At 37.3% G+C, this 24,172-nt stretch overlaps 1 protein-coding gene across 2 annotated transcripts; it reads right to left on the bottom strand.

Moving 5' to 3' along the window:
* Positions 1–494: 494 nt before the first annotated feature.
* Positions 495–24,015, bottom strand: FEM1C (fem-1 homolog C). Of its 2 annotated transcripts, XM_023512725.1 has the most exons (3): positions 23,805–24,015; positions 22,264–22,978; positions 495–5,155 (listed from the first exon to the last, which is right to left on the bottom strand). In XM_023512725.1, exons 2-3 carry the CDS (start codon positions 22,805–22,807, stop codon positions 3,846–3,848), a joined length of 1,854 nt encoding a protein of 617 aa, XP_023368493.1. In that variant the 5' UTR covers positions 22,808–22,978; positions 23,805–24,015; the 3' UTR covers positions 495–3,845. The 2 variants fall into 2 exon arrangements, with proteins under 2 accessions (XP_023368493.1, XP_003788955.1); XM_003788907.3 differs by lacking the exon at positions 23,805–24,015 and having other exon boundaries at positions 22,264–23,091.
* Between the last annotated feature and the right edge of the window lie 157 nt (positions 24,016–24,172).

Raw genomic sequence — 24,172 nt, 5'->3', positions numbered from 1 at the left:
TCATGGGCAGCATATTAATGATTTAAAAAGGAAAGAACAGATAAAATTGGGTATTTTAATTTATGCTTAGAATTTTCCCAGTAGAAATTATGACCAGTGCATTTTCCAGCTCTATTAAAATTTTTTGTATTAGGTTAACTTACACATAAAGAAAAAACAAGGACTACTTAGATTTTACAATTTAAAAGTGACAGAAAATAAACTTTTAAAACTTTATCATAGTGATATACCAAACCAATTATAAAACAAGAACAAGAATTAAAGGCAGCCCTTCTATGCATTTGACAAGTCTTTCCCTATCTTCAGTTTCTGTGGTCTTTACTACACAAAAATTTAGAACTGTACATAAATCATTTTATGGAGGTATTAATAATAAATGCTATTGCAAGTTCTAACTGGCCATAAATTATCAATTAGGTGTTTTCGGGAACAGGAGTCATCTGCATTAAGATAATACCAATCAAGTACTAAGAGTTAATAAGAATACACTTAAATTTGGTGCAAATTTAATTTTATTAAACCTTACAATGAATGTTGTGGCATATCATTTTCCATTGTGTGACAATTTCTTGGCTGGCATCTGAATACAGTACTTCTTTTGAAAAATACACAATGGGAACTGACAAAAGGGAAAGAAACTAGTTGTTTAGTGATATATGAGGGCAAAAAAAGGATTTAAAAAATGATCAATTAGCTTGTTTCCTTAGTATTTAACCCTAAAATGGTTCAAGTTCCAAGCAATAATGCTGCTGTTACAGTGTACAAGAATATGTTTTTACCTTATTCAGCCCCCAAAATTCTAAGAAAATTAATTACAAGGATTATATACCACTAAATTCAGCTAAGGTTTCTGCTGGGTGATAGGATTTTTAAAGAGCTACTTTCCCAAATATAACCTAAAGAATTTTCCCAAGTCACAGTAGATGGGGTCTCTAAAATATTACACATTAAGGTAGTCATTTTATAAGTGATCAATCACTTAACTTCAAAATCATAAAGGTCACCAAATTATCTTTGCTGATTTGGACTTATACCTGTCAGACTTACAAGAAAAAAAGATTATTTCTTAATGTATAATCCATTTCATCTTTATAAAGTAGACTATCTAATCTGAGTCAGATGATGATTTCTATTACAGAAATGATCAAAAGAGTGGAACATCTAAAATTCAGCAGTCCCCAGTAGGGCATTTTTTGTAGAAATGTTAATAGAAACTTACACATTAACCCCGGTCAACCACCATGTTACAGTGCACAAGTTTAGTTTGACTCATGAGTATAATTAGCTCATTAAGTATTAAACATATTCATCTGTAGTAAAACAGCACAAATTTAAGTATTTTATTCAGTCTCACAACAATTTTGAGAATACTTAAGAATTACTTAGAATACTAAGGCCTGATGAAGGCCTTAACAGTGAGTATCTGAGGTCACACTTATGAATTAAGGTCCCCTAAAATAAAATCTGAAATTATTTTGAGCTATTAAAGTAACTGATTTTTCAAGAGCTCCCAATAGCATCTGTGGAGATGGCAAACAGGGAAGAGAGAATTGTTTCCTAATTGAAATAAGGAATTTTAGTTATCAAGACTGCATTCTAAGCTTTCTTTTTTAAGTGGTGCATAATGCTATTTAAAGAAATCCTTGTTTTATACGAGTTGCACAAGTCAAGCTCACTTGTAAAAATAGTGTGAGATACGCCTTACTTAACAGAATGTAAGCCCTCCCACTCATCCCCCAAAAGGAGGGGAAATACTAAATCACTTAAAAATCCAGTTGTTACCTTTTACCTCAGAATCACTGAGGTCAACTAAGCAATGTTTTCCTTTTTAAAAATATAGCTCATGCATATATAATTTTTATACCACAAGGTTAAAGGCAGATATATCAAAATATTGATGTTTGATATTTCTAGAATATTGATCTAAATCACAAAGTATCTTAATATATGTGGCAGTTCAAATATTTCATCAAATTTGCCCATAGTAAATAAGAGATAGTAAAACTTCATGAAAAGGTTGGAGAGTGCCCATTTATATCTAATCCACCTTTTTCAATGGTGAAATTAACTTTACAACCTAGTAAAAAATGAGTAAGAATATCTCTTAAAAAATTAAAGCTCAATTATTTAACCCAAAAGTCGAATTTCTTTTTATTTACTATTCTGTTACCAGTTTTTTACTAAGGATGATGGTAAACAATGTGACTGTCTGCAATGATGACTCCTTAAATAGCACAACATCCACCCTCAGAATAAAATGTTGACACAAAAATCCAAATGAGTGATCCATCTCATTAAACTCACAGGTAAACTGAGTTTCTCTCAAATCAATAAGGAACTTTTTATTCAGAACAATTTCATTAAGACATTTGCAGGGCAAATACGCCATCATAAATTTTATTCTGAATTACAATAAAGTGCTGAATGATAATTACCTGAATCTTTTTTAGTACTTTTCATTTATCTTTTCTTAAGTTAAAAGAGCCCTTTCTGTGGCAACAGCAAATTAGGGAAGGAGAGACAGAGAGACAGAGAAAGAGACAGAGACAAAGAGACAGAGAAAAGAAAAGCTAACTTTAGTAAGGGAATAGGAAGCACTGCAACCTTTTGTGTTTAACTAGGGTAACAAATAATTGAGACCAAAGTAATTCATGCAAGTTATTTCAAAGGTATACTTAAGCTTGAAGGAAGAAAGAAACACTGTTACTGACCTTTGATACTATGGGAGTAAATTGCATACTAAAATACCTTAATTATCCTAGATGCCTAGATCTGGCTCGGCAAGCATCATGCCACTGACATGCTTTAGCTCTTTTTATAACTAAAAGTGATTTGCAGTTCAATTACTGAATATTTCAATGTGACTTGTTAAGCTGTGTGATAAGCTTTGAAGTTAAATTTAAGCAAATTCTCTACACCTAGTCACACCATCAGCACAAGCAGGACGACGCTGGAGCAGCATGAAAGGTGGGTCACTTGAGAAGATTCTTCCTTTTACTGCATGATATATTAAGATGACAGACCTAAATTTCAATTGGGTTAATGAGTTAGAATAGATTTGTTTCCCAAATTTAGCACACAATAATTTCAGTGGGTTAGAGAAAGAAACCTCAGATGTGAAGAAAAAAACAAAAAAGCTTGAGCTAAGATAGCTGGCTAACCTGCAGCTCTAAAAAATGTCATGCTATTAAGAGTACTTTCATAAAATGAACTTTGTAACACACTTAAGAAAACAGTGTTTGGAGTTGAAGTTGACCAACTGCTGCATAGAAAATATGCTAACATACAACAGTCAAGTTTAAGCCGGTGCATAGAGAAGATAAAGCACTTATGGTAACTGCAAATGGTAACAAGTCCATAAAGTTTGTACAGTCTAGCATGTGTCCACAAGGAGAAAAAATTGTAGTAGAAATGGTTAGGAAAAAAAATAAAGTAGTAACAGGAGAAACTTGAAGGAAGCAGCAGGGGAAAAAAAAAAAAAAAAGACCTTCAATTGTATAAAATTCACAAAGCAGTAAAGTATAAAGACACCACTGAAAAACACTTAACTCTGTACCAAACACCAAAAGCGAACAAAACCAGAATGAATAAGCCTTTGGCAGACAATTTTAGAAATTTGATTATGACATCACATTTCTCAATAATTCACAAACAATATATTATATGGTATTTTTATATTAAATACTGGGAAACCAATCATGTAAATTTGATGCTTATAATGCTTTAGCCAATGAGAGCACGATGATATCAAGCTAAATGAATGCTGGTGTTATCACAACAGTGCTCGTTTATGAAACAACTGTTACCAATTCGTGCTTTAAGAGTGCTAAAATACAGTCAAATTATCATCTATGAAGTGAAACAAAGGTCTCTAGCTTTTCTGGGATATGCCCTTTATAATATATTCTATGATTCACTATGACACGAGCAGCAAGACACTGCAGTGTGGTATGATTTATGGGCTGGATCAAATTTTTAGCTATTTCCTTCTCGTCCAGCAAGTCACTAGCAGTTTGTTTGTGCAAGTTTGTGGCATCAAAATGTGCACCTGATTTAATAAGGAGATTCATGATATCTGGATGGTTGTTCAGAGCAGCGATATGTAGGGGACTGTTGTCATCGGAGTCTCTGACGTTCACATCAGCACCACATTCTATTAGTATCGCAGTAACTTGCAGAGATGGAAATTTACAAACAGGGTACCGCCCCACACACGTAGTATTCTTGTCCACAGCCAGATGAAGAGGGCTGAAGTTGTTCTTTCCCCTCGGATGCAGCTTAAGAAATCTGTATATAGTCTGCTTTTTGAAATGGTCCTGTTCTAGAGTACAAGGAACTTTTTCTAACAAGCAAATTAAGTGCAAAATGATGGAAAGGGCTTTATTTAACTGTAATGGGTCAGCTGGACACTGAGTTTGTTTGATAGCTCGCTCTATTTCAAGTACACTTTTGCATAGGATGCCCATAAGATCATCAAATGTAACAGTGGTACCCAGCAGGCCTTTAGCCCTATCCTGTAGCATAAAAGAGAATAGTTCTGCAAAAGATAATAAGCTGCTGGCAGTCATTGGGCTTAGAGGGTCCAAATTATTTTGCTGCATATCCAAAGCATACTTCCACAGGTTGATGCATCGTTTGAAATTGCCAGAGTCTGCATAGACAGCGCCTCTGTATCTAATATAGTAAGAGGTATCAGGATGAGAAGGACCTAGAATACGCTCTCTAATTAATAGTGCCTGCATTCTCATCTCATCAGGATCAGCAATAAGACCTTCTAGCTCTTCCGTACTGTTTACCTCCTTGGCATAATCATAAGCCATTATTAGCGTCTGAGGTACTGGTTTACTAATTATATTAGTCCTGTCACTGTACCTCATGTTCATTGCCTTTTTCCAATACTTCAAAGCCCCTAGGAGATCTCTTTTTTTGTCTACAAATGTAGCTCCCAGAAGCTCTAGAGCATTGATACGTTCTGTCTTGCTGGTCTGTGCATGGTGTGTCAGAAAATCCACAATATTTGTGTGACCAGTCACACTTGCTGAGAGAAGAGGAGTCATTCCATAACCATCCTTTTCCATCTTGGCACAATACATAAGAAGCATCTTCATGATGTCCAAACTTCCAGATTCTGCACAATCATGTAATGCAGTATTACCTTAAAGAGAGGGAAAAAAAGATACACTTTGAGGGACCAGGATGTAATGTAGTACATGTATTTTCTCCACCACCCCCCCTTTTTTAGTACATGTATTTTCAAACCTAAAGAAAAGCAAGCATCTCCAAGCCACCTATAAGTAGGACATACTTTAATTTGATTACAAATGAGAAAAAAAAATTATCTGCAGCACCTAAAATTAGTGTCTGATCCATAGTAGAGGCAGAAGATACTTGTTAAATATCATGACCAAATTAGGGAGAAAAAGCTATTCAAAGCTGCCAGATGAAACTCAAAATTAATCCATAGCCTCTTGGTATTTTTCACTGTTTCAAGTGCATATTCTGACTAAAAATGGATGAAATAAAAGTAACAGCTAAGCCCAGTTTTGCTGATAGTCACTTAACTTTCTGGTCAGTTTCCACATTTATAAACAAGGAATCTAGTCTTTAATATCTAAGATTCCTCAATTTGATTTTAACAGTAGTCAGAAATTACTTTTTTTTTTTTTTTTTGAGAGAGAGTCTCACTTTGTTGCCCTTGGTTAGAATGAGACAAAGTAACTCTAACTCTTGGGCTTAAGGGATTCTCTTCCCTCAGCCTCTAGAGTAGCTGGGACTATAGGCACCTGCCACAAGGCCCAGCTATTTTTAGAGACGAGGTCTCAGTCTGGCTCAGGCTGGTCTCAAACCTGTGAGCTCAGGCATTCCACCCTCCTCAGCCTCCCAAATCCTGGAATTACAGACATGAGCCATTGTGCCTGGCCTAGAAATTACTTTTTCAATATTTTTTTATGAGTGCCAAGCGAACTTCAGCTGCTTTAACCAAAATTCATGGTAACAAAGTACTTCCCTTAAAAAACTCCCATAAGAAAAACAAGTCCACTGAAATCTGAAAAATATGTGATGAGTTCAATATGAACTTTAAAAAGAGACATCTGAAGCATCTTTTCATATGCATTATTTCCCGTTATAATTTAATTTTTTAAACATTCTTTTTAGATGTACTAAATGTTCTAACACTGTCCTCTTCTTCCCACACACAGATTAAAACTAACAACAGGCACTGGCACATTAGTAAAAGCCTGTAAGAAACATATTAAAACATTATAAATACTAGGTATTTTAACTATCTAAGTTTAACAATAAAACATTTTACTACTCATCAAAATAAAAATTATCATTCAGACCTTTGATATTTACAAACAATGCAGAAAATTTCAATAGTGAGTCACTTTACTCATGTCTGTAAAAAAGAGTTAATACAGCAGGCTGAGACTACTATCCCTAGAAAGACCTACTTGCAAGGTTGACCCATGGCTGGCATCAGGGAACTTGTCCAGTAACTTTATACTCATATGAGACTTTTCCTAAACTGCTCACACCAACAATGAAGTTTATACTGAACACCTAGTTTCCTTCTAGGAGTCTGAAATTTTGGACATGTGCTAGGAAAAGGGCACCTACAAGATCAGCCCTCAATAACAACCCTAAGTGTGGAGTCTCGCGTGGGTTGCTGTGAGCAGAAACAGCACCCATGCATATTCACTGCTAGGGAAGAGTGTTGTTCTTCCCTCATGACGGCGCACATAAAAATGCCTACACACCGATTCCTCTAAACCTCACCTGTGCTTTCCCCACTTTGTGATCCAGCTGCATGTCCTTATTACATACATTACTATAATAAATCTTAACTGTGTGTGAGTAAAACTGTATAGCGAGTCACCTTTAAATACAAGGGTGGATTTACAGACCTCCCAACACAGAATGTGTACCAGAATGTGGTTTGATCTGAATACTTCAACTAACAAATCTACTTTCTACGTAAAATTAGAAAAGACAATCATCATACCTTAAAAATTTAATCTTTCCACAAATGTTATCCTGTTTAGTCTTTTGTGATATCTATAAGGACTACATAAATATTCTGGATATGTTTATTCTGACTCAGGATATCAATGATCTACAAGAAATAGTGTCTGATAAAAATGTCTTAGCAATATGCAGTGTAACCAAGCACTAAGAGCGCCCACAACTTCTGATAATTGCTGTTCATTTGTTCAAAATAATTTCCATTAAATATGACTCCTACTGAGTATTGAATTTAGAACTTTTGTTATACTTATTTTTCTAATAAATAAGCAATATAAGGAGAAATCTGAATATAAAAAGAAAGTTCAGATGGCATTCTTCTCTAATCATAGTAGTATATAATCAGGAATAAAAATGTAGCAAAAGTCAATTTACATTTCTGCATTTCTCTTCTTTTTTCTTTTTTTTTTTTTGCAGTTTTGGCCAGGGCCAGGCTTGAAACCGCCACCCCTGGTATATGGGGATATGGGGCCAGCACCCTACTCCTTGAGCCACAGGCACCACCCTACATTTCTGCATTTCTTTATTGAAATGAAAGACTATATTTACTTTGAGTATACCTACCTCTTTCTTAAAGGTGGCTTTAAAAAAAATAAGGAAAATTTTCACATCTAGTAACGGCAGAGATAACTTTTACTATGATTATCCTCCCACTAAGAACTAGTAAAGCTGAAAAAAGGAATTTTTATTTATTTATTTATTTGAGACACATTCTCACTTTCTTGCCCCCTCCCTCCAGGTAGAGTGCTATAGAATCATAGCTCACTTCAACCTCAAACTCTTGGGTTCAAGCAATCCTCTTGCCTCAGCCTCCCAAGTAGCTGGGACTATAGGCACCGCCATAATGCCCCGGCTGTTTTTTAGAGACAGGGTCGCACTCTTGCTCTGGCTAGTCTCCAACTCATGAGCTCAAGTGATCCACCCATCTGGGCCTCCCAGAGTGCTGGGATTACAGGCATAATCCACCGTGGTTGGCCCTTGAAAAAAAAGAATTTTAAAAAATCTGCCTGACATGTGAAATTTACTAGGTGTAGAATATAAATGTCTTAACACAGTAACTAAGAAAATGCCATGAAGGCTATGTTAACTAGTTTGATGAAAACATTTCAAATTGTATATAAAACCAGCTCATTATATCTACCCCATGATTGCATTAATGTACACAGCTATGATTTAATTTAAAAAAAAAATCTGCCTGACAGAAATTAAGAGATAACAAGGGGGTAGTATTGAGGAGGCGAAAATACTAGAGGAGTAAAGTCCAGAATTTGAGGCAACTTTCTTACAATGGCCCCCACTGCTTCTGGAACAGACAGCTGAAACTCTAAGCAAAACTTTTAACAGTCCTTCCTGGAGGGCTAAAGGAGAAAAATGGATTCATAGTCCATGTAGAGGAGAATTTTGAAAACTCCCCACACTTTAGGTTAGAGCTCTGAAGGCTACACCCTAGGGAGCCAAAGTAAACTAATAAACAAGCCATCACAGGAACTGAAATCTAATTTAAAATCATCTCAACATTGAATTAAAATACTCCAAGATGCTAGTATACATAATCAAAAGTTACATGTAAATACAAATAGTGTTTAGAGGAAGATGTTATCATACTAGGATTCAAATTATTTTTGTTTGTTTTTTGTTTTGTTTTTAGAGACAGAGTCTCACTTTATTGCCCTAGGTACAGTGCCGTGGCATCACAGCTCACAGCAACCTCCAACTTCCGGGCTTAGGTGATTCTTTTGCCTCAGCCTCCCACATAGCTGGGACTACAGGCACCCACCACAACGCCCGGCTATTTTTTTGTTGTGGTTCAGCCAGGACCAGGTTTGAACCCACCACCCTTGGTATATGGGGCCGGGGCCCTACTCACTGAGCCACAGGCGCCGCCTGTGGATTCAAATTATTTTTTATATTTTTCATATGTAATGCTTGGTATCCAATCAAAATTAATGAACAAAAAACAAGGAACCACAACAAAAACCAAGAGAAGAGCTTACAGGCGTAACAAGAGATCCAGATAATCGAGTTACTAACACACATTTTAAAATAACCAAGTTCAGAATATTCAAATAGACTTTTAAAAATTGAGAATTCAAAAGAAAAGTGGAAACTTAAAAAATATCCAATGGATATTCTATAAGTGAAAAAGTCAATGAGTAGTTTTATTGGCAGATTTATACACAGCTGAATTAGTGAACTAGATGACAAATCAAATGAAAATATACAGAAAGCAGCATGGAGCAGTAAAAGATGAAAAGCACAGGGACAATGTCACAAGGGATAACATACTCAAAACCATAATTCTTGAGGAAGAAATTGAGGCAAAAGCAATATTTAATGAGATAATATCTGAGATTTTCAGAAACCGATGAAAACTACAAATTCAATAAGTTTTATAAACTCCAAGAAAGATAAATAAAAAGAAAACCACATTGAGGCACCCAATAGCAAAACTGCTGAGAACTAAAAACAGAGAAATATCTTAAATGAGAGAACAGGTAGAAATTACCTCTAAGAGAACGACAATCAAACTGAGAGCCAAGTTCTCACGAGGAACAGCAGATCCCAGGAGACACAAAATGATATTTAAAAGCAATAAAGAAAGTAATTACCAACTTAGAATTCTATACTCACATCATGATAAATGTGAAAATAAAAGACCATTTCAGGTGAGAAAGAAAAGAAAAAGGAGGCTTGGCGCCTGTGGCTCAAGCGGCTAAGGCGCCAGCCACATACACCTAAGGTGGCGGGTTCGAATCCCCACCCCGGGCCCGCCAAACAACAACGATGGCTGCAACCAAAAAATGGCCAGGCGTTGTGGCGGGCGCCTGTAGTCCCAGCTACTTGGGAGGCTGAGGCAGGAGACTCGCTTGAGCCCAGGAGTTGGAGGTTGCTATGAGCTGTGATGCCATTGCACTCTACCCAGGGGGATAGCTTGAGGCTCCGTCTCAAAAAAAAAAAAAAAAAGAAAAGAAAAGAAAAAGGAAAAACTAAGATTTACTACCAGCAGACCTAAATACTATAGGGTGTTCATTAGACAGAATGAAGCTGAGCCACATAGAAGCTTAGAACTGTGGGCATAAATATCAACAAAAATGTGTAAATTTGTGGGTAAATCTAAGTAAATACAGAATTTAAAAATACGAATGTCCTGTAAGGCTTGAGATATATATAGATATAGAAATAAAATACTTTACAAAAAAGCAAGACAACTAGAGTTAAAGTGTTCTAAGATCTCTGCATTGTTCAAAAAACATAAAATTAGAAATTTATGTTGGCCCTTGGTAAGTCAAAGTACTACTATCTAGGATAACCACTAAAATAATAGCTAGAAGGTATACACACATAACTACTGCATCATCTTAATACAGAGAAAGAAAAATCAAATAAGACAAAATAGAAAAGACAAAGGAACACAAAATAGGACAAATAAAAATCAAAAAGGTAGAAGGTAGCCAGGAAATTAGAATCCAAATATCAGAAATTACATTAAATGTAAGAGAACTAAGTGGTTCCATTATAAGATAGAAACTGTCAGACTTAATATATAAACAGAAAACAAGACACACTGTTTACAAGAGACACACCCTAAATACAAGGATAGAGAAAAGTCTCGAAGTGAGGTGAAAAAAATATAACTATAAGCAAAAATTAAATATAAGAAGCCTAACTGATATTAAAATATCAAAGTAGACTTTAAAAATCAGATTTAGATAGCAGGGAACATTTTATAATGATATAAAATTCAAAACACAATTCTATATTTGTTTTTATCCAATAACACAAATTTAAGTTATACAAAGCAAAAATCAACAGAACTACAAGTAAAATCAGACAAATCCACAAAAACATTACATCTGAACACACCTTTCTCATTTTAGAACACCAAATGTAAGGATAAGAAGATTTAAAGACAATTAACAAAGTTAATTTAACTGGCATATATAAAAGAACACCAGAGCTAGAAGGTACACGCACATAACTACTATATTGTCTTTAATACAGAGGAAAAAACCTCAACAACCATAGAAAAGCATTTTTCCCCCCAAGGATACATGCAGCATATACAAACAGTGACCATATTCTGGTCCATAAAGCAAGTCTCTAAGACCACAATACAATGATCTTAGATATCAAAAAGATACCTAGAAAAATCTCTTGTATATTGGACATTTTAAAATTCACTTCTAAATAATTCATAGGTCAAAGAAAAAAGTCCAATAGAAATTGGAAAACAATTTTAACTGGCTGACAATGAAAACAATAACAAATCTTGTGAGATATGGCTAAGACTACACTTTAAAGGTACACAGAGCCTTAAAAGTACATATTAGAAAAGAAGAAAGGCTTAACAACATAGCTAACAGTCTGTTAAACCCAGAGAAAGTAGAAGCGAATAATAAGCAGAAATTAATGAAAAATTATAAGTATGCTAATATGACATTTTCTGTTTTCCTAAATTTTGTTTAACTGTTACCCCCTTTTACTCTTATATATTAATAACTACGCAAGACAGAGAAGATAAACTTATTCTACATACAAATAGGGAACAACACAAAAAGACATTAGTGGTAAAACATTAGCCCATGTCTCCCAAATGCCACTTCAGGGTACTGCAAACTTTTTTGTTTTTGAGACAGTCTCAAGCTGTTGCCCTGGGTAGAGTGCTGTAGCGTCATAGTTCACAGTAACTTCAAACTCTTGGGCTTAAGCGATTCTCTTGCCTCAGCCTCCCAAGTAGCTGGGACTACAGGTGCCTGCCACAATGCCCAGCTATTTGTTGTTGTTGTTGTTGCAGCTGTCATTGCTGTTTGGCAGGCCTGGGGCTGTATTTGAACCCACCAGCTCTGATGTATGTGACTGGTGCCCTAGACGCTGTGCTACAGGTGCCAAGCCGCAATAATTTCTGAGGATACGTTTTAGGTGCCAGTCATACTAAACTCCAATGAGTAAGCTGTACCTAATATAAACCAAATCTCTTAATGAAACTTCAACTAATAACATCACCTTCCAACTCAAAAACCTTCATGTTTCCACTAAGGAAATAGCATGAAATCTTTGAGATGGCTTTCAAAATTCTACAGCATTGATTCTCAAAGCCCTATTTATAAGGAAGGGAGGGCAACAAGGAAGAAATCTATAGTTTTAGAAAGTATATTATGTGAAATAAAGCTTAACCCTCACTATTCTGGAATATGAATTTTAAAAGAAAAATATTGCCCTATTTCACCTGTTCAGGCTATTTCTGGTATGGAAGGTTCACTATGAATCTAATGAACACAAATCAAACACAAAGATACAATTCTACATTAAATAACAAATTTAAGTGTGTATGATTTCTCAAACATACATATGTGAAATGGACACTTCTTAGAAATCAAGCTAATGGCATTATATTCATGAAGTATTAATTTAGTTAAAGCATTTCTTTAGAAAGTTAGTACAGTCCAAATACACTAATGTTCAACTACATAATTAGACACAGAAACAGTACTAAGAAAATCGAGAAGAATGAAAAGAGCCATATTCCTTTAGATGCTTCTGAGATGGATATTAAAGGCAGGAAACTATATGTGCTCATGAATCAAAAAACAGTAGTATTTCTCAAGAATTATCTGAACTGCCAAACTTCACCATCATTTATTTTTAAAGACATCTGCTAATCTTTTGATAGCAGGCACATAAGAGATAAAAATTCATGCAGAACTGTGAAGTTTAACTGCCTAACAACGGGGCCAGTATTTTTGGTAAAAACCAGTTTGGAGCCTAAGAATTCTCTGGATTCAACAGATGTTTGGGGTCTGTATGAACAATAAATAAGGGTAAATGAGTATTAACCAATCAACCACTTAAGCCATAAAAGAACTTCAAGTTGGCACATGAATACCTCAATTTGGGTAAGATCACTAAGACTCACCAAGATCAAGATTAAGTCACTTTCTAAACCATGCCCATGCAGTAGACAGAATTTATAGACTTTTATTATTTATTTATTTTGAGACAGAGTCTCAATGTTGCTCTCAGTGGAGTACCATGGCATTACAGCTCACAGCAACCTCAAACTCTTGGGCATAAGAGATTCTCTTGCCTCAGCCTCCCAAGTAGCTGGGACTATAGGTGTGAGGTTGTTTTTAGCTGTTGTTGTTGCAGTTGTCATTGTTGTCTGGCAGGCCCGGGCCTAGTTCAAACCTGCCAGCCCCATGTATGTAGCCAGCAAAGCCCAGACTTTTTTAATAAAATAAAAATGTCGGCTCGGTGCCTGTGGCTCAAGTGGCTAAGTTGCCAGCCACATATACCTAAGGTGGTGGGTTCAAATCCAGCTCGGGCGCTCTGGCAGGTGCCTGTGGTCCCAGCTACTTGGGAGGCTGAGGCAGGAGACTGAGGCAAGAGTTGGAGGTTGCCATGAGCTGTGATGCCACAGCACTCTACCCAGGGGGACAGCTTGAGGCTCTGTCTCAAAAAAATAAAATAAAATAAAATAAAAATGTCTTCATAAGGATGGCAAAATATAGTAGAACCTCTGTAAGTTGATCACCCAAAGGACTACAAGAAACTGGTCAACATACAGAGGTGGTCAACATAAGCAACTAGGTCTACTGTACTGATACAAACATGTGGTGCATGCCCAGTCTACAAAAATCGGGTTAACTTAAGAAGGTGGTCATTGTAGGGAAGTAGTCAACTATGGAGGTTCTACTGTTATTAACAAAATGTCTATAAATTTGCATTTCCTAGCAATAACAATTTGATAGTTTCTGCTGTGTATTTCTCACACTGGTCAAGCTATGAGAGACACAGTGTGTGTGGGTGTGAGAGTTAAGTCAGATAAAACTCTGCTTCTCAAACTTCAACATACAAAATCACCAGAAGATCACAGTAAAATGCAGATTTTGACTCAGCTGATCTGTGTGGGTCCAACAGAGGCCTATGCTGCTGGTTCTGGAGTGGTAGGGAAATAGAGGAGGAATCTTACTTGTTTGCTACATAACATTTGCCACATAGCTAACATGTGTAACATATCAAGTTACATGAATATAAATTTAAAAGGTGGGCCAGGTCAAACTATTTTATACGATATAGAAATGACATTTTCATCATTCCCTTACTGTAAATTTAAATGTATGTCAAAGCAGGAATGGGGTGTGTTTTACAACTAGATTACACAGTTTCATGCATAGAAAAGTTCTTATGTAGTAAGATAGGAGGTTCGTATGTAGTGAGATGTGAAATTCATATGTAGAAGATTTCAAATGCCTTATGACTACGTGTCAGTTGAGTGCATGAAAAGATACTCAGTATCATTAGCCACTGGAGAAATATAAATCAAAATCACAATGAGATAGCACTTCACACTTCCTAAAATGGCTATATTAAAAAAGAGGGGCAACAACAAGTACTGGAGAGGGTGTGAAGAAATTGGATCCTTCCTACATTGCTGATAGGAATGTAAACTGGTAAAGCCACTTTGGAAAGCACTTTGGCAGTTCTTTAAAAGATTAAATATAGAGCTACCACATGACCCAACAATTCCACTCCTGGGTATATGCCTGAGAGAAATAAAAATATATATCCACAGAAGAACTTGTACATGAATGTTCACAGCAGAATTACTTGTAATAGCTAAAAGGTAGAAACAACCCAAATTCTCACCAAGTGCCAGATGGATTAAAGTGGTAGATACAAATGAAACAACATTCAGTATAAAAAGAAATGAAAGTACTGATATGTGCCACAAAATGGATGAACTCTGAGAACATTATGCTGTGTGAAAGAAGTCACAAAAGACCACATACACGATTTCATTTGTACAAAATGTTTATAATAGGTAATTTATGGAGTCATGAAGATCTGCAGTTGCCTACCAGTAGAGCAGGTATGGGGGAAGAGAAGGGACAGGAGAGAGAGACTGTCAATAGATAAAGGAGTTTTGGAGGGGAGTGAGGAAAAAGATTGTGATGGTTGCACAATTCCAAAAACAAACTAAAACCGACTGAATTGAACACTTTAAATGGGTAAATGGTATGTGAAATAAAGCTGTTTTAAAATCCAATTAAAACTGAAATACTTATATTTCAATATAAGTATTGAAAATATATATAAATATATTTATATATTACATATAATTATATATATATAAATACGATATTTTTGGAAAAAGTGTTAAGTTTTGACTGATAGAAGCAGAAATTAAAGGGTCTTTTACTGTAATAGATGTGTCTGGAAATGTACAAAAAACTATTTTCATTCCTCTTTAGCCTATAAGGCCTGACACTAACCCCATTCTTACTCAATTTTGTGGCTGGGGCTAACCTGTGTCTAGAAAAAAAGAAAGACAAATAGTGCTGAGACTACCATGTGCCCTGCCTTTATTAATTCTTTGTAAGGCACTGAGACAGGAACAGATAGAAATTTACTAATAACAATACATGTCCTCGAGCTCACCACTAAGTTTAGTACTAAAAAATATCTGCACCCACAAAGATACAATCATATACCTGGAGGGAGATCAGGAATTGCTTTTGAAATGGGTCTTGATGTTAAGTAGAATTTTCAAGACTAAGAGCAGTGGAACTAAAACCACTAATGTGTGTGTAAAAAGCTCATTTAAAAACTGAAACTTCAACATTACAATTCCCTTTTTTGGCTACTCTAGTTCAGACTCCCCATTCAATCACAGCTCTTACTGAAAGGAGTAAACTAAAAAAGAAAGTAGTTTTGGTCAGATTTGCATCCATGTGACTTCTTAATCTGAGCCTCTCCTTACCTCTTCTACCTTTTATCTTCCATTACATATTCCCGAAGCCTCAATAGCATAAATTTCTAGGCTGTTCAGGAATTCCTGAATTTTAAACAAACAAATTTAATTAATCAATCTCTGAAAATCTGATAAAGATGAATCCAATGAGGAAACCACATGTACTCAAAGATCAATAAGTTTTGTCTTAAGTTCATGTTGCTGTCAACAACACTAAAATAGCAGTGTTGAGTGCTCAAGAGCTACTCATTTTCACAAAACTCCATTCAATCCTGTAAGGATTCACAGTTTAAAATCCAGTCTTTGCAGACTGAGGACCACATGAACATTTCCCTACTGAACTCGATTTACACACTCACTACAGCTTAGCTTGTTCAACTAGGAAATCAAATTTCTCTAAGGATATAGAGAAGGTAAAAGGAAAAAGAACATGGAACTTTTAGGATTAAAATGTTAATGAATTTAACAGACAAGTTAAACATTATCATAAATAAAAATAAATACAAACATGTTACACAGTAGAATAACATTTTAAGTCTTCCTTCCTCCATTTACTTTTCTCTGCAATAGGTGTGATGAAGTAATCAACAGTTGAGAAGAGTTTTCAAAGTCATGAAGGAAAAGAAAACTTCAGCTTCCAACACTCTCAAATAATACACTAAAACAATTAATCTACCATAACAACAATCACTATCTTGGCCTCTTATCTGAATACTAACAGTTTTTAATTGACAGGGGAGACTTTTATAATACACTTCAGATTTTTGCACGTATATAATGAAGAAAAAAATAAGTTCTTTTTTCTTTTGAGACAGAGTCTCATTCTGTTGCCCTCCGTAGAGTACCGTAGAGTCACAGCTCACAGCAACCTCTAACTCTTGGGCTTAAGCAATTCTCTTGCCTCAACCTCCCAAGTAGCAGGGACTACAGGCACCTGCAGGCACCCGCCACAAAGCCTGGCTTTTCTTTTTTTCTGTTGTTGCAGTTGTCATTTTTGTTTAGCTGGCCCAGGCTGGGTTTGAACCCGCCAGCCTGGCTGTATGTGGCCCACGCTGTAACCACTGTGCTTACAGGAGCCACGCCAAAATCATAAAATTTCAAAGAAATACATCTATACCCTAAAATGCCTCTACTGTGTAAGAGAAATAATATAATGCCTTGGGTTTGCTTTAACGACTACAGAAAACAAGAAGTAGGCAGAGAAATATTGTTTTAAAACTTGGGCAAATGGGTAATTATTGAAGTAAGGTGAGGTACATACATAGTGTTTCAATGTATTCTTTCCATTAAGTTAGAAAGTTTCCATAATAAAACTACCTAAACTAGCTCTCTCAAAGCCTTTTAATACTACCTGTATCTGTCCCATGCCTACATGGATTTCTCCCTTTTCTGAACCCATATGGAATTCTACCTGCACCACTCGTCTTTGACCATTACTGTCTACTTTGTCCCTTCAAGTCTTCGTGTATATATATATATTTCTCTATAGAAACAGTGCCATCAAGGGGCTTATATTCTTTCTTTTCTAAAATCCAAAATGTTCATACAAGAAGCTCATTTACCAAATGGCCAGTATGGGCCAGATACTCTTCCTAATTAATGCACAGGATAAAAACACCGGGTCTCTAGCCTCACAGACTCACAGTGTAGTGGAATCCAGTTAGATGAGTTTCTCTAAAAAAAGTCCACTTATTTCTCTGCTGAAAAACTTTCATTGGCTTGCCACTACATAAAGATTCAAATTAAAATCCCTTACTGAAAACTCAGTCCTTTATAAATCTAGTCCTGACTGTCCCTTGGTCCAAAGGGACCTACTTTCCAATTCCTAGGCACCTCCAAGCATATTCCTCAATGTGCCTTTCCTTATTCCATTTACTAAGCCTGCAAAACTGTATCAAAACCCTTCTTCAAATCTAACCCTCACCAATCCTTTCAAGGGTATTTAATTTCTGCTTTCTCCATGAAGTGTTCCTAGACAATACACTCTAAAATCCTATAGCATACATTGCTTACTCTATTCCTGTAGCAGTTAACAACTGTGGTGCCCTGTATCTTCTCATAGCTGCCCCATCATCCAACCCAATGCCTTGCCTACAGAAAGTGTGCATTAATTACTTTATTACCAATTTACCTTAATTACCTTGGGGTTCTAATGACTGTCCCATAAATGAAGACAGTGTGTCTTCTAGGGCCAGTCTCCTAATCCCAATCTACAAAGGGGTTCTACTGGCCTGCAGTATTGAAATCAAGTACTTTCAGCTGCTCAATTCCCATCAATTAGGATGCAAAAGAATTGAAGGACCAGAGTAACTTCATGGTGCACCTGCAAAATCTCATTCTGAGTCCAAACAGAAACAACTCAAAGTCAAATAAAACAAAAAACCCAAAGAAAGCCAAAGATGACTGACTACGTGATACATGAAGCTTTGAGAACAGTGTGACAGCTGTGAGGGGAGCTTATCTCATCACTTCCAATTTGAGGGCTACACCTTTAAAATAGGAACCCATTGTCCCCAAAATCAAGTGTAGTGTTAAACTGATGAGGTACCCCTAACTATCCCAAGAATTTTCTCCCCTTTTGGAATGCTACAGGAAAAGAAGGAACCCTTTGACTTCTCAGTTGTTGGAGTTTATCCAAATAAGTTTGGATAACGTATTATGTATTTCCAAACATCTAATAAAATAATGTACTACTGTTGCACTTAGCAACAGTGTGAGTTAAGTATCTGCTTATGAACTTGTCTCTCAGATCAAACCATGAGCTCCTCAAGAGCAGGGAATCAAGGATTTGTTTTACTCCTCTTTGTAAATCCTAAGTCTGGCACACTGAGGTAACTCAAAAAGTACTCTCAATTAATGAATTCTTTCTTAGGTTAAAACATGTTCAACTGCCAACATTCTGTTAAAAAGTAATGAAAAGGGGTTAAATAATATATTCAAGTATCAACTGCCTGTTAAAAATGGAATGTAGAAGTCACATGCGTTTTTTTCCTCACAACTATGATAACACATAAAATATCTTAAGAAATTATTCCATTTTATCCCTAGTCCTGCTGGTCTTTTCTACCATTTAAATGGATCTAAAAAATGTGGGGAAAATCCTTCCTTGCTGCTGTATAAGAGACTTCTCCAGTGTCCCTGCCTTTTTTTTTTTAGAGACAGAGTCTTACTTTGTTGCCCTTGGTGGAGAGCTGTGGCATCACAGCTCACAGCAACCTCCAGCTCTTGGGCTTAGGCGATTTTCTTGCCTCAGCCTCCTGAGTAGCTGGGACTACAGGTGACCCACCACAACGCTTGGCTATTTTTCTGTTCCAGTTTGGCATGGATCAGATTTGAACCCACCACCCTTGGTACATGGGGCCAGCGCCCTACTCACTGAGCCACAGGTGGGGCCCTGTTCCTGCTTTTTTAATTATGGTTAAGTCATTTAAAAATCCAGAATAAGTAAGAGAATGATTATCAAAGAACTGAAACTTTAGGATCAGAATAGGGGTGGGTACATGTGTACTTTAATCTGCCCTCAACATTTATGAAGAGTCACTGTAGAAATTGAAAGGCATCATGAAAAGGTGAAAGTACTGCATACATAGTGATAAAATCTATATATGTTATAAAACTGAGGTTATCTGAAAACAAATTTCAGTATGAAATTATCTTCTCATGTTATATGTGTTTGAGCGTATTTTTTTAAAGGCATACTGGATATAATGTCAGATATTGACACTGGGGAAAAAATGACTAAGTATTAGCAGCCCATGTGGCCAATGAGGGGGCATACACACCCTCACCTATAAGGCTATAAGATGATGGTCATAAAGGAAATATTCTTCTAAAATAGTTCAAAGGTAATCAAATTAAATAGTGTTCACAGTTTACTAGGAAAAAATGCTGATAAAATATGAGCTATTTATATTACATAAGGAGTCCCAAAAGTGGCCCTAAAGTTGCCATACTTAGGGAAAATGGGAAATTGAAGCTAAATGTACCTTTATTTACAAAATATTCCCTACATGTCAGCCACCTCTTAGTAAAATTTTGTAATGAATTTTACAAAAGATAAAAAAGTAAAGACACATTTAGCTACAATTTCCCATTTTCTCTATGTATGGCTTCTTTAGGGGCCACTTTTGGGACACCCTGTAGTTTTTTTCATACACTCTATCTCCAAAAGTACAGACAGCAGCTTTGGAAATTTAAGGGAAACGGTACCAGTGCTCTGCTCCAATAACATAGGAGTTTAAAAGAGAACCCAATGTGACTTAAATAGGAGTGTATCAATAATCTGTACATCAGCAAGCTGATGAATAAAAAACCTAAAACAAATAAAAAATCTAAGAAGCCCAAACAACCAACCCACTCTTTAACTCTTCCACTTCTAGTTATGCTTTAAAAGCATTCCCAGTGTTAACATAGTTCAGTAGTAATTTGTTCCCTTAAGCATTCTTCAAAAGATGATGATCGTTTAAAAAAAGAAAAAAGCCATGGTGCCTTTTGACCCAATAGCTAAAGATAATCAAGAACTTACAAGAATGCTTACAGAAACATTTTTTGTCATGCTAAAAAACTGGAAGCAACATAAAATTCCAGTAGTAGAAGAGTATACAGCTACTTAAAGAGCTATAATGACACTAAAGATAACATTTATTAAGCTAAAAAGCAGGTTATAGAATAGCATATAAATTGAAAGTACTATAAGTCTAATATCCAAAATTCAGAATTATCTTTGGAAGGATTAACTCTGAGTAGTGGAATTTTGTGAGATTTTTATACTTTCCCTAAAAGGAAATTTCAGAAAACCACAATGATCTTGTATCATTTTTACAATTTTTAAAAAAATGTTATACTACACATATGTGCAGTGAATATGGTCAGTACCTATGTAGCACCTCATAATTGCATGGTTAACCTGAAAGGCAACCAGACACTATCACAAACCTATGCACATTCACTTTGATTCAGCAATTCCAAATACTATAGCTATTATCACACAAATGTGCAAAGACACATTTTTGTTTAAGAATGTTCACAGCAGGATTGTTTATATTAGAAATACCAGATGTGACTTAAATGTCCATCAATAGAGACTAAAGTATGTACATTCATACAACGAACTCCTATAGCTATGAAACAGAGTAAGATAGCTACGTGAGTTGAATGACATCCAAAATAAATTAAGGTTAAAAATAAATAAATAAAGACAGAACAGTATGTGTCAACCGTGAGGAGTAAAAGAGAGGGAAGACTACACAAAGAAGTATGCATGTATTTGCACAGACTATCTCTAAGAGTATACACAAAAAACTGTAGATAGTAGCTGCCAGTGGAGTGCAGGTCTGGAAATCAGAGGTATTAAGACTTATCGTTTATTGTAAACCAATCTGTACTGTTTGAATTTTCTTTAACATATCTGTATGCTACTTTTAAATTTTAATAGCTTTTTTAAATTAGGTTGTAAATTACTTTGCTGTTGTATAAATAGATTGAAGGAAAATAAGTTTCCAAAGTATGAAATTTATGCTATAAGAACTGTTGGGGTTTTTGGTGGGTTTTTTTTTTTTTTTTTTTGCAGTTTTTGGCTGGGGCTGGGCTTGAATCTGCCACCTCCGGCATATGGGGCCAGCGCCCTACTCCTTTGAGCCATAGGAGTCATCCAGAACTGCTGTTTTTAAGGGTTTAAAAAAATTCTAAACTATCATTTGCTGCTTTTAGTTTATTACAGTCAATGAAAATTATACACAATTGTAAACCTGAGCTCTTCTGTACAAAGGTGTTTACATCGTTGCTAGCCAACAAATCCACATCTGTTTAACCAAGTCCTTGTTTTGCACTCTCAGTATAGAAGCAGTTTTAAAAATCTGCTTTCTCTCTTGCTGTATTTTATATATATCCTATATAAAAGAACTATCTGCCACAAATAACTATGGAATAAATGAACAGATTTTCTTCTTTTCCTGATAGGAATCCTTCCAGGTCAGTTTGGCCTAGCCTTCTCTGACAGAGTAACAAATGAAATGCCTACCTAGAACAAACAAGATGATGACTCATTAAACATAGTAGTTCCTACAGGAAGGTTTTCCTAAGGAAAACTAAAAAGGTAAGAAAAATGTAATACATTTAACTATATTCTCAGATTAAATAGAATAGAATAAAATAGAATAGAATTCATAGATTAAACATAAACAGAAGGGCTCAGATCAACTATTATTAATATGCTCTGTTAACTTTGGAAGACCCATTTCCCAGGAATTTGAAGTAACTCCAGGAGAGAAAATGCTGCTCAACATAGTGACAGAAGTCTTTTATCACACTTGTTCAATGTTTTAACAAATATCAGAAAAACACTATTCAAGGTTATATTCTAAGAACTACCTAAACAGGTCTGTCAATGTTGGCTTACTCAACACCAGTGCTTATAATTACATACCAAACTTCCTGAAAATAAGTGGTAGACATTATTTAAAAAACAAAAACAAAGCTGCACTCACCTTTAACACTTTTTCTGTTAACATCTGCTCCCTTTTCAAGTAAATACTGAGCGATCTCTTTATGTCCTTTGTAACATGAAATCATCAAGCACGTATGCCCATGTCGATTTGACACTTCCAAATCAGCTTTGTGTTCTACAAGGTACTTCACTATTTCCAAATGGCCATCAAAACATGCAGCTCGAAGAGGAGTTGAATTGGTTAAAGTTGTGTTGTTGACAGACGCTCCATGATTTAACAAAGACTGAACCACCTTCAGATGTCCTGCTGCAGAAGCTGCCCACAAAGGAGGAGCCCCCTCAATGGTTTCGCCATCAAAATTGACAGAGCCCCCGACTTCTATGGAGGCGCTGCATTGCTCTAGGAGGAATTCCACCATGTCAAGGTGCCCATACCTCGCAGCCATCAAGAGTGGGGTGGCCCCATTTGTTTTTTCAGAGATCAAGGAGGAAACCTCCTCTTTGGATTTGCTTGCCAACAACTTGGTGAGAAGTCGGAGTTTGCCATCCCGAGCTGCGTTAAATACTGCTGTCTTTAGATCCATTTATGTCCAATGGAAAGGCTGTGCTTTATTTATCCTTCGAAGCAGAGATCCAGCTTAACTCTACCGACACAGGCAGGAGTTACAGGAACCAAAGTGCAAGGTTAATCCACTGCACCCCAGAACGGATATAAAACCACGGAGAGTATGCTCTGTCCTACTTCCTTCCAACATCTGACAACCAGAGAGAAAGAAAAAAAAGTAATTTTGAATTTTCCATGGGTGAAGGCAAAAACACTATTTAAATTTTCTTAGTTTCCACTTCTGTGGCAAAAGCCAGGGGGAAGCCCTACTTTAGGGATTATTCCGTCGCGCCCCCAATCCCCGAAAAAAGTGGAAAAGGAAAACACAGAAGGGGACACGCAGAGACCCGAATGTTTTGGTGGGAGGCCGTCTCTTCCTCGTGTGCGGAAAATTTAAACATCACAGGCAACCGGTTTCCTCGCCTCCAGCTCTACCCGGCCAAGCTTTGTTCTAGTTTTGCTTTGCACACGCTCAGGGCGAGTACAACCGAGAGAGGCACAGCCGAGAGGCTCGGAAATGTTTCTTTCTTCCATCTATCTGCAGAAGAGCTGACCAAGGGCGCGAGGCTGGAAGGCCTCACTGTGGCCAAGACGGGTTTCGACCAGAAACAAAAAGGTCGGACACACCAAACCTCCGCCAACTACGGCCCAAGCCCTCACCCGAAAGGCTCTGTCCTTTATAACCACCCGAGGATCTCAGGAAATCCGGCCGCCTGGTAGCCACTAACTTCGCCCGCCCCACTTGCATCTGCCCCCTCCGGAGAACCACAGTTGCCCCCACATAACCTTCCCATACTCCACACACGGCAGCCCCTTCCCCATCTCCACCAGTGACTATAACCCCGCCGACCGGCCGGTAAGGCTGTGGCCTCCGGCCCGCCGCCCGCCCGCCGCTCCCTGGGCGCCCTCCTTCCCGCCCAGGCCTCCCGCGGGCGTCCCAGGCCACGGCACCGGCCCTAGCCGGCCGCCGCCACTACCTGCCCGGGGGCAAGTCCTCCCCGCCGCCGCTGGCTGCTCGGGCCGCCCCCTTCAAATGGGAACCGTTGTGCCCGCCGTCGCCCGGGCCGCCCAGCTCCGCCTGCGGCCGCACAGCTCCTCCATGCCCCGCGCCCCACAGGAATGAATCCGGCCGCGCCGCTCGCCCCGCCCCGCCACGCCGAGCCGCCTCCCGCCCTCTCAATCTGCTCTGGCTGCAGCGGTTGCAGCAGCTGCCGCGGTGGATGGTGTAATGGGCTGCGGGCCGGGGGCCGGACAAGCCCGAACACTGCTTCTCATCACTGACGCGGCAGCCTCGCCATTGGGCCGAGGGAGGGCGGCGGCTGCCGCGAGCAACCGCCTAGGGGCG

This window comes from Otolemur garnettii, unplaced genomic scaffold (assembly GCF_000181295.1).
Source record: "Otolemur garnettii isolate 467f Iridium unplaced genomic scaffold, OtoGar3 scaffold00030, whole genome shotgun sequence".
Lineage (NCBI taxonomy): Eukaryota > Metazoa > Chordata > Mammalia > Primates > Galagidae > Otolemur > Otolemur garnettii.
The sequence above is the reverse complement of the archived record's forward strand: the minus strand, read 5'-3'. Positions and strand labels throughout refer to the sequence as shown.